The sequence below is a fragment of the Zalophus californianus genome, chromosome 8 (genome assembly GCF_009762305.2).
Source record: "Zalophus californianus isolate mZalCal1 chromosome 8, mZalCal1.pri.v2, whole genome shotgun sequence".
Lineage (NCBI taxonomy): Eukaryota > Metazoa > Chordata > Mammalia > Carnivora > Otariidae > Zalophus > Zalophus californianus.
In genome coordinates, this window is record NC_045602.1 from 78,723,254 (window position 1) to 78,735,468 (window position 12,215).

General features: G+C 36.1%; 1 protein-coding gene across 11 annotated transcripts in view; it reads right to left on the reverse strand.

The window, feature by feature from the left end:
* The window catches only part of TSGA10 (testis specific 10), a 143,812-nt gene that overhangs the window by 24,343 nt on the left and 107,254 nt on the right, over positions 1-12,215 (reverse strand). For all 11 annotated transcript variants that reach the window (XM_027620846.1, XM_027620845.1, XM_027620851.1 and 8 more), the window contains one exon: positions 1,061-1,270. In XM_027620846.1, the coding sequence (XP_027476647.1) occupies positions 1,061-1,270 (210 nt within the window). The remainder of the gene's footprint in view (positions 1-1,060; positions 1,271-12,215) is intronic.

A 12,215-nucleotide genomic window follows, 5' to 3' on the forward strand; every position in this document is an offset into this window, starting at 1 on the left:
ACCTCCTTGTGAACTCCTCCCTGACACCCATAGGCCAATTAGGAATTCCCTCTCTCAAACCTTGAATATTTTTTATTAGTATAATATTCATACCAAACAATTTGTATCTCAATACTGGGAGGTCCTTGAGGGCAAGGGCCTGTCTCTCTTTTGCTTTTTCTCTTTTCTTTTCTTTTTTTTCCTTCCTTCCTACCTTCCTTTCTTCTTTCTTTCTTTCTTTCTTCTTTTTTTTTTTTTTTTGCGTATAGATGACACATGATGGTACATTACCTTCAAGTGTGCAACATAGTGGTTCAACAACTCTATATGTTAGGCTATGCTCACCACAAGTGTAGGTACCATCTGTCATCATGCAAGCCTATTACAAAACCATTAACTATATATTCCCTATGCTGTACCTTTTATCACCATGATTTATTCATTCCATAACTGGAAGCCTGTATCTCTCACTCTCCTTCACCCATTTTGCCCATCCCCCCACCATTCCCTTCTGGCAACCATTATTTTGTTTTCTGTATTTATGGGTTGGATTATTCATGTTTTGTTTTATAGATTCTACATATAAGTGAAATCATATGGTATTTGTCTTTCTCTGATGTATTTCACTTAGCATAATATCCTCTAGGTCCATCCATGTTTTGAACCTTATGTTCACGGTGGCAAGCACAACGTCAGTAGATACAATCAAATGAATTACAGCTTAAAAGAACCCAACAAGTTAAATAAATTTAGCTTATCATCAACTTTAATATCATTAAAGTTATAATTTAGCTGAATAAACCTCAACTTCATAGTTCTTTGCTGATTGCTATGTTAATGTGTTTTATAATTCTTCTGGCTAAAAGTAAATGCAAATTATATAAAGGAAAAGTTTCTGTTACTTTCTTGAATTGTTGGAATACAGCTGTCATCAATTTATCTTTTGGACTTTAGAAATAAAATCTAAAGTTGATAGACATGGTTTGATGTAATATTTAAAAAAAAGTTTGATTTTCTAAAATTGTAGTAATTTTATAGTAACAATAATATTAAAAGAACCATTTAAAAATGTATTACATACCATTTCTATTTCTTGATCTTTGGCAACCAGCTGTCGATTAAGAAGTTCTTTGCTTGAGTCAAGTTTAATACAAAGTTCCCTTGTGGAAGATAAATCTGCAAGGGCAGACACTTTTTCAAACTGAACCTTCTGAAGTTCCTCTTCCATCTTTACAACAGACTTGTGTAAGGTAGAAATCTGGGACTTATAAGACCTTTCTGCATTTAAGTGCTGCAACAACAAAATTATTATTTTATATATATACATACATGCATACATACATATTTTTTAATTTGAAAAAACTAAAACATGGAAAACAAAGTGGGGAAAATCTTTTGATGATATACTTAAATTATAAGGAACTTTATACAATATAGGTGGTAACAGTCTGTACAAAACACCCTGGGAAAGACAAACTCAGCTTTCAAATGTCTATACATAAAATCCATGAGTAAGTTGATCAACTGGCCATTATTTTTAATGTGTTTAGAAAACAACTTTTCCCCCTGTAAAGTCTCAAACCAAAAGCTAGTTGAGATACATACATGTTTGGTCTGTAGTTCTATTTTTGCTACAGTTTCATTTATTCTATAAGATAAATATTATTGTTAAAGACAAAACATTAGCCACCACTGTTTCACTCATAATACCCATTTTCCAATTCTTAAATGGCATGTTGACCTAGATCATAATATCATAAAATGAAGACTGATAGCTCTCTAGCACTTATTAATAACTCTGAGGGAAAAAGACTCTAGGCAAGTATAAATTAAGGATAAATCCACATTATGGGAAATAAGAGCATGTTTTAAAAACTGCACGATGAGATTCAAGTTATATAAATGCTTTTAAAAGTTCAAGATAATACCACCCCCTTTTTTTTTTGTTTCAGAGAAATATCTTATGTAAGTGCACTGCCACCTACAGAGAAGTTTTTGCTATTATGTGAAGCTGACAGAACTGAGAGACAAAGAAATTTTCCTGCTTTTACAAGTACAAAGCACAAAAAAAATTGCTCCTAGAATAAGTTATTTGGCACAGTTCTCCCTCCCTTCCTTCCTCACTCACTCTATTTCTCACTCATTCTTCAAACAACCTTCTATCCACCCATCCACCCATCCATCTATCCACCCATTCCAAATTTTTTAGTATATTCTATGTTCCAGTCAATGTACCTAGATGCATATCCGGTAATAAACAAAATAGTCTCTGTTCTCATGACACTTTCAGACTATGGGGGAGCCACAGATTAGTCAAATAATCTCACAAATGACCAAATACTTATTAAGCAAATACTTCTAGAGGAAAAAAAAAAGTGTATAACAAAGTAAAGTGATCTAGACTAAGAGGGTCAGAGAAGTCAGGAAAGGCTTCCCTGAGTAAATGACACGTTAGCTGAGATCTGAATGGTGTGTAGATATACAGTGTGGGTAGGGGAAGGTGGCTTTTCAGACTGAAGGAATGCTAAATTCAAAGGCCTCAAAGGGAGTGTGTTGAGGGAGGGAAAATGACATGCTCCAACAACAAAGAGAAGACTAGTATGGCTACAGCTCAGAGACCACAGAGAAGAGTGATAGGATATGCATTTGAAAAGGTATTCAAAAACTCAAAAGACAGAGCCTGATAAGCTGGGTTAAAATTTAGGTCTTTAATCCACAGAAAAAAGAGGGAGGTAATATGATCAGTTTTGTGCTTTGGAAAGATAATACTAGATATTTCAGGTTCTAGTAAGATAGTTGATTAAGCTAAGAGGAAAACATTTTGGGTAAAATAGAATTTTTTTTTTTTTTTTTTACAATTCATAGCTGAGCTTGCAGGAAAGAAAAATAAATTCGCATATGCCAAAGACAAAGATAAAACAAAGCCAGAGCCGGAAAGAATTGAGAAGGCCTGTAGTTAAAAGTTGGGAGTAGGAAGACCCAGTGACAGTGAAAGGCTTGTGTTTAAAACATTGAAGCAAGGACAGGAAACAAGAAGTTAGGACTGATGGATAACTGGAACTGGGTCCTCTACATAATTTGGAACACTTGAAAAGAGGCTCCAGAGGAAAAATCCACTCAACCTCACAAAGATACAACTGAGAGTTTATCTTCTCCTACTCGCTAAGTAGGTAAAAAATGTCTTCTGTAAGGAACATTAGGTCTAACTTTATTCAGTTTTGGATTCTGACTGCACACTAACCACTCCCAATTCTAAACTTTAACATAAAGTTTGTCCCATGCCAATGATAACACAGAGTCCCTATGCAGAAGCAAACTCATATCCTTGGCCATAAGAGATTTTGCAGGAAAGTCCTGCTTCAAAGGAGCTTACAAACTCAGGGTGACTTAATCCACCATGAGTGAGAGTCAGAGCAACATAAAACATAGCAGGAACAGAATTCTAGAACTTCAAGATATTAAACAAAATATTTTACAAGACATGAAAAATATGCTTAAAAGTATTAAAGACATTAAAGAAAAAATGAAAAGAATGAGACTTAGGAAAAAAAAGGAAAATTTGAAGAAGAACCAATAGAACTTCTGGAAAGAAAGGAAAAGTAGTTAATAAAATGAAAAACAGAACGAATGCATCAAAGAACAGACTAGTACAGCTGAAGAGGGAAGAATGAACTAGAAGACAGATCACAGCACAGAGAGACAAACATATGGAAACTATGATAAAAAATATTAATGAACATTTGGACTAGGAGATCCAATAAGCATATTATAAAGGTTGAAAGAGACAGTAGAGTGAATTTAAAGGTGGTAATATTCAAATAAATAACACCTAAAAATTTTCCAGACCTACTAAAAAGTATTAATACTCTGACTGAAAAACTGCAAAGCCAAACCCCTCCTTTAATAAACCCCAAAACCATACCTAGACATATAACTACAAAGAGAAAAAGAAGACCTTAAAAGAAAACAATGGCAAATGACAGACTTACATAGAAAAACAGAATGAGAATAGACTTCTCAACAAATTATTTTTAAAGTTATCAAAGGAAATAACCCTCAACCTAGAATTCTACACTCAGCTAACCCTATACTCAAAAATGAGGGTAAAATAAATCCATCTTCAGGCAAAGACTGAGAAAATTAACTCACAAATCAAAGAAAGGAAGTAGTCTCAAGAAAGAAATTGAACTTAGAAGTAAGAAATAGAATGCAAGAAGCAATGTTGAAAAATTTTGTAAACATATAAATGGATACAAATAAGCACTGACTCAAAGAATAAGAATTAGAGTAGTGATTTATTTTTAAGACTATAAAAAGCCAATGTGGATCTAAAAGAGTACACAACTATAACAGATTGGGGTTGTGTAAAAGAGAGAAGGGGGAGGGAGAGAATAAGAAAACACATTCATTAGTAAGCAGGATGTTGTGCTCAATATTCAAATATTTTTAGGACCACATATTGTTTAGGAGGAGAGTTGGAAATACTAACAAAAGACTTTTTAAAATATGCATATTACAAATTTAACTACTAAAAGAATAGGTTGAAAATATATAACTTCCAAACCAATAAGTAGCAAGGGTAGAAAGTAGGTAAAGAAACAAATATATATAAGATAAAGGAAAGAAAGAAAAAGAATCATGATAAGAATAAAGTGTAAATACAAAAAAAAAAGGAAATAGTAAACATAAATGAGCCAGCAATTCAAACACAAATGGTAAACTTATTAGTTAATAGAAAGATATTCTCAGATTGAATTTTTTAAAAATTAGGATATATGATGCTTATTAGAGACAAACAGTTGAAAAGGATTAAGAAAAGATATATAATACTTCTGTTTCCAGCCTTGATAGAATAACTGAGACTGAACTTATCTTCCCTCTGTTAACAAATGGAAAACTAGAAAGGAAGGAAGGAAGGAAGGAAGGAAGGAAGGAAGGAAGGGAGGGAGGGAGGGAGGGAGGGAGGGAGGGAGGGAGGGAGGGAGGGAGGGAGGGAAGGAGGGCGGATTGCTTCTAGATACTGGACAACAGGCAGCACAGGGCTGTGATCTCTGAGAAAAGGAAAACAAACAAGATGAGCCCTATCATCATTCCAGCTTTCTGTCAGGAGACAATTTTCCAGTCTTCAGTTCAGAGAAAGAAACTTCAATCAGAGCACAGTTGATTTGCTGAGGAGACAGAAATAAGCATCTGAAATATGTGGGGTAGGGTTCCAGAAATGAAGGATCTATACACACAAAAAAAGACATCCAGAAATTTGCCTAGGAGTCTCCTTGAGTCTGTTGCTGAATACTAAGCCATGAATATATATTGTGAAACTCCAGAAGGCTGAGAAAGAAAACCAGAGAGCTCTAAATTAACCAAAGCCACAGCTGATGCACAGTTGGAAAAATGTTTATGTTTGAACCTGCCAAAGTGAGAGTCCTTAATGAACATCTGCTTAGAGAACACAGAAAGGTCACACCATAGTGGTAGGGTTAAAATAGTCTTACAGAAAAGGCTACTTTAAGCCTGCCCCATCAAAGCTTAAAGACAATATCGAAAGTATCAGTTGATCTGCAAGTAATTTAACAGCCTGCCAGAACAAATCCAACACTCTTAAAAGGAAGACACTAAGTCTAAAATTCAACAAAGTAAAATTCACAACATCCAGAACCCAATTAAGAAAACATCAGACAGGGGCGCCTGGGTGGCTCAGTGGGTTAAGCGCCTGCCTTAAGCTCAGGTCATGATATCTGGGTCCTGGGATCGAGTCCTGTGTTGGGCTCCCAGCTCAAGGGGGAGTGTGCTTCTACCTCTCCCTTTGCCCCTCCCACCACCATGCCCCCTCTCATGGCTCATGCTCTCTCTCTCAAATAAATAAATAAAATATTTTTTAAAAAAAATACCAGACATGTAAAGATGCAGAAATATAACCTATAGCAGGATAAAAATTAGTCAATGTAAGTGGATGCAAAATTGACAAAGATGATGGTATTGGAAACAGTCAACAAAACTAAAAGATAACCTATAGAATGGGAAAAGATATTTGCAAATGTCTTATCAGATAAAGGACTAGTATCCAAAATCTATAAAGAACTTATCAAACTCAACACCCAAAAACAAATAAATAATCCAGTCAAGAAATGGGCAGAAGATCTGAACAGACATTTCTCCAAAGACATATACAAATGGCCAACAGACACATGAAAAAATGCTCAACATCACTGGGCATCAGGGAAATACAAATCAAAACCACAATGAGATATCACCTCACACCAGTCAGAATGGCTTAAATTAACAAGTCAGGAAACAACAGATGTTGGCAAGGATGTGGAAAAAATGGAACCCGTCTACACTGTTGGTGGGAATACAAACTGGTATGGCCACTTTGGAAAAGAGTATGGAGTTTCGCCAAAAAGTTAAAAATATCACTACCCTAGGACCCAGCAATTGCACTACTAGGTATTTAACCAAAGAATACAAACGTAGTGATTCAAAGGGACACAGGTACTGCAATGTTTATAGCAGTGATGTCCATAATAGCCAAACTATGGAAAAAGTCTAGTTGTCCATCGACAGATCAATGGATAAAGAAGATGCAGTGTGTGTGTGTGTGTGTGTGTGTGTGTGTGTGTGTGTGTGTGTGTGTGTGTATAATGGAATATTACTCAGCCATCAAAAAGAATGAAAGCTTGCCATTTTGCAATGACATGGAACTAGACAGTATCATGCTAAGTGAAATAAGTCAATCACAGAAAGACAACTCATATGATTTCACTCACATGTGAAATTTAAGAAATAAAACAGATGAATATAGGGGAAGGGAGGGAAAAATAAAATAAAATCAGAGAGGGAGACAAACAATAAGAGACTGTTTACTATAGGAAACAAACTGAGGGTTGCTGGAGGGGATATGGGTAGGGGTCTGGGGTAACTGGGTTACAGGCATTAAGGAGGGCATTTGATGTAATAAGCATTGGGTTTATATGTAATTGATGAATCACTAAACTCCACCTCTGAAACTAATAATAATACACTATATGTTAATTGATTTTAAATAAAATTTTAAAAACAGCTATTATCTATGATATGAGAGAGCAACAGTGTCTGAATTGCTTTGTTGCCACAAACAACTAGAAAAAATGACAAAATATAGGAAGGAAAACTTGTTTTCACACCATGGATAGCAGGTAACAGAGAAGTATGATCTCTAAAGAAAACAAAGTGAATACTATAGTTGCCATAGCATCTTGCTTAGATGCAAATTCTGGACCATAAGGAAAAGGAACCAAAACACAGTCCAGTTATCTCAGTGAGTTCAAAAGACAAATATCAGCCTTCAGGAAGCTGAGGTGTCTAGAATTTGTGGAGCAGAGCACCAGAGAAAAGGGAGTTATGCCGAGACAGAGTTCCAGAAATCTGCACATACACAGGTGAAACTGCAAAGCCAGGCAAAGAACAATTTCCTAGGAAAGAATGATTACCAGGAAAACTGATCCAAGCAATTCCCACATCTGGTAAAGGACCAGGGAGCATTCAAAATATCATCATCCAGAGTGGAGACACTTTGATATGTCACTGACCTACAAGGCATTCAGGAGAAAACTAGGAGCTCAATAGAAAACTCTATAGAGAATAGAAAGTCACACCTTAGTGGTGGGGATAAGTTAGCCCTAGAATAAAGACTATTCTAGAGCTATCCTGAAGAACTTATAAATAATCTTTGAAAAAATAAAGTGAATGTCAAGTAACTTAGTTTGGCAAGATGAATCCAACAACTTCAAAATCCAGTTCTCAATGATATAAAATTAGCAATATCCAGAATACAATCAGAATTTACTAAATGGGGCCAGAAGTAGGAAGATGAGATCCATAATAAAGAGAAAAATCAGTCATGGGGCGCCTGGGTTGGCTCAATCGGTTAGGCATCTGCCTTCGGCTCAGGTCATGATCCCAGGGTCCTGGGATCCAGCCCCACGTTGGGCTCCCTGCTCAGTGGGGAGCCTGCTTCTCCCTCTCCCTCTGCCTGCTGCTCCCCCTGCTTGTGCTCTCTCTCTCTCTCTCTCTCTCTGATAAATAAAATCTTTTAAAAAAAGAGAAAAATCAGTCAATCAATACAGAATCAAATGTGGCAGACATAATGAAACTAGCAAACAAGGACACTGAAATGGCTCTTATAAATGCACTCAATAGGCTCAAGGTTTTAAAGGGAAAAAATAATGAGGAGAAAAGTAAAATACATTTAAAAGAACCAAATGGACTTCTTGAAGATGAAAATATAATCTCTGAAATAAAAATTTCACTGAATGGAATTAACAGCATATTAGATATTTCAGAAGAAAAGATCACTAGATTTGAAGACATGAGAATGGCAACAATACAAAATGAAGCAAAAACAGAAAAAGACCAGGGGAAAAATGTAGAGTGTTAATGATCTGTGGAACAATATCAAGTATCTAATGTACTTTGAATTGGAGTTTCAGGAAAATATGAGAGAGAGAGAGAGTGAGAAACAAAAAATATTTGAAGAAATAATGGCCAAATGTTTTCTGAATTTGATGAAATTACAATGGAGTGTTAGAAACAAATTCCAACTGTGGAAATTTCTATTGCTGAAAACCAGTGATAAAGAGAAAAAATTTAAAAATAGCCAGAGTAACTCAGGTCATGATCTCAGGGTTGAGATTGAGCCCTGTGTTGGGCTCCACATTCAGTGTGGAGTCTGCTTGAGATTCTTCCTCCCTCCTTTTCCCTCTCCCCTCCACTCCTCCTCCTGCTAATGTGCTCTCTCTCTCTAAAATAAATAAAATCTTTTAAAAAATAAAAATAAAAACAGCCAGAGTAAAACAAAAAGAAAAAAAAGGGAAAAAGGAACATGTTTAGAGAACTAAAGATAAACTTGACTTCAGATTTCTCGCCACAAACTATATAAGGCAGATAAGGCAGAATACAAGGTAAAGAAAAAGAGACGGGCAAACCAGGAAAGAGAGACACTTAACTATAGAGAACTGAAGGTTACCAGAAGGGAGGTGGGGGAGATGGGTTAAACAGGTGATGGGGATTAAGGAGTGCACTTGTGATGAGCACCAGGTGTTGTACAGAAGAAATGAATCACTATACCGTACATCTGAACCTAGTATTACACAGTCCATTAACTAACTGGAATTTAAATAAAACCTTTAAGAAAAAAGAAACAACAGTGCTAAAATGCTAAAATAAAAATTCCTACTAACTTAGAATTCTCTATCCAGCAAATATCTTCTTCAGGAATGAAGGTGAAATGAACACTTTTTAACACAAATAAGACCTGAGTTTGATGCCAACAACTGCAAATGTTTAAAGGAAAGTATTCTAGCAAAAAGAAAATAATAGTAGATGAAAACTTGGAACCAACCAAAGGAATGAAGAGCATAAGAAATAGTAAATATGTGGGTGAATTAAAGAAAGCCTTTCATTCACCACATATTTTAATTTCTTTAAAGTGAAATAATGAGCTTAAAGTGAAAATAATAAAAACACACTATGGAGTACACAATAGATGAAGAAGTAAAATGTAAGAACAGTAGGATAAATGATGGGAGGGAAGAAATAAAAGTGTACTATGTAGTAATATATTATTTGAAGGTAAACTATGACAATTAAAAATGTATGGTATAGGGGTGCCTGGGTGGCTCAGTTGGTTAAGCGACTGCCTTGGGCTCAGGTCATGACCCTGGAGTCCCCGGATCGAGTCCCACATTAGGCTCCCTGCTCAACGGGGAGTCTGCTTCTCCCTCTGACCCTCTTCCCTCTCGTGCTCTCTATCTCTCATTCTCTCTCTCTCAAATAAATAATTTAAAAAATGCATGGTATATACTCTTAGAGCAATAATTAAAACAAAAAATGATGTATAACTTATATGACCATAATAGAGATAGAATGGAATATTTAAAGCTCTCTAAAAAGAAGGCAGGCGAGATGATTCAGGCACAAAACACCCTGAAACACCCCAGGGCCACACCTGCATTGGCTCCATCAACCTTGCCAAGGTGCCCCACCTGTGGAGTGCCCGAGAATGCCCCAACCTGCACCCACTTCAGGTTGAGCCATCATACCATAATGCCCTCTGTGCAGAGAGCTCTGGGCCCCCCTCAGACTTGAAGCCACTTCAGCTTCAGCTGTCCTGCCAGAGTGCCCTCTGTGCAGGGAACCCAGGACCACTCAGGCTTCCACCCACCTGTCCAAACAAGATGCCCTCTGTGCAGAGAATCCAAGGACAGCCTAGCCCATGCCCACTTTAGCTCCAGCCATCCCATAAGCCCCAGCACTGAGTGTCCCAGATCCCCCAGCCCATTCAGCCGCAGCTCCAGCCAGCCAGCCAAATTCACCAGGCACAATCTACACAGAGAATGATCACACACAAGAACATTCCTTCAAGTTTATGAAAAGTAACTATTCTTCCTAATTCACAGAAACAAACACAGAAAGGCAAGGAAAATTAAGACAGAAGAATATGCTCCAAATAAAAGAAAAAGATAAAACTTTAGAAGAAGAACAAAATGAAATGGGAGATAACTAATCTATCTGATAAAAAGATCAAAGTAATGATCATAAACATACTCACTGGACTAGTGAGAAGACTGGATGAACTCAGTGAGAACTTCAGCAAAGAATAGAAAATATAAAAAAGAACCAATTGGTGTTGAAAAATACAATAACCAAAATGAAAAAATACACTAGAAGGAATCAACAATAGACTGGAGGATGGAGAAGAATGAATCAGCCATGTGGAAGACAGGGTAATGGAAAGCACCCAAGTGAAACAGAAAAAAAAATTTTTTTAATGAGGATAGGTTAAAGGATCTCTTAGACAACATCAAGTGAACAAATATTCCCATTATAGGGATTCCAGAGGGAAGGAGAGAAAGAAAAGGGTAGAAAACTTATTTAAAGAAATAATAGCTGCCCTAACTTTGGGAAGGAAACAGACATCCAAGTTCAGGAATCACAGAGAGTTCCAAGCAAGATTAACCCAAGGAGATTCACATCGTGACATAGTTAAAATGTCAAAGATTAAAGATAGAGAATGTTAAAAGCAGCAAGAGAGAAGCAACTAGTTTTATACAAGGCAAACCCCATAGTGTTATCAGTTGATTTTTCAGCAGAAACTTTGCAGGCCAGAAGAGACTGGAATGATATATTCAAAGTGCCAAAAGGAAAAAACCTACAACCAAGAATTCTCTACCCAACAAGATTATCATTCAGAATTGAAGGAGAAATAAAGGGTTTCTGAGACATACAAAAGTTAAAGTAGTTCATCATCACTAAGTCAGCCTTACAAGAAATGTTAAAGGGACTTTGTTAAGTAGAAAAGGCCATAATTATAAGAAAATTATGAAAGGAAAAAATTTCATGAGTAAAAGCAAATATACAGTAAAGTTAATAGATCAATCACTTATAAAGCTCGTATGAGGGGTGCCTGGGTGGCTCAGTCAGTTAAGCGTCTGCCTTCAGCTCAGATCATGATCTCCAGGTCCTGGGATTGAGCCCCACATTGGGATTTCTGCTCGGCAGGAAGTCTGCTTCTCCTGCTCCCTCTGCCCCTCCCGCCTACTCATGTTCTCTCTCTCTCTCTCAAATAAATAAAATCTGAAAAAAAATTATATAAAACTCATATGACAGTTAAAAGGCAAAAGAAGTAAAATCATTTATATCTAAAAAAATTAGTTAAGGAAATTCACAAAATAAAAATATGTAAAACATGACAATATATTCATAATATATGAATATGGAGGGAATGAGAAAGCAAAAATAAAGTTATTTTAGAATGCATTAGAAATTAAGTGACCATATATTTAACATAGACTGCTATATACTTATAATGTTATATAGGAACCTCATGGTAACCACAAACCAAAAGCCTATAATAGATACTCAAAAAAATAAAGGAAAGGAAAGACAAGCGTAACACCAATCACAAGGAAAGGGAACAAAAGAAAAAGAAACAGGCAAGAACTGCAAAACAACGAGAAAACAATGAACAAAATGTCAATAAGTACATACCTATCAATAATTACTTTAAATGTAAATGGTCTGAGTGCTCCAATCAAAAGACACAGGGTGATAGAATAGAAAAAATTAACAATACCCACCTATATGCTGCCTATAAGAGACTCAATTCAAACCTAAATACATACAGACTGAAAGGGAAGGGATGGAAAACTAAGTTCCATGGAAATGGAAATGGAAAAAGAAAAAAGCTGGGGTAACACTAC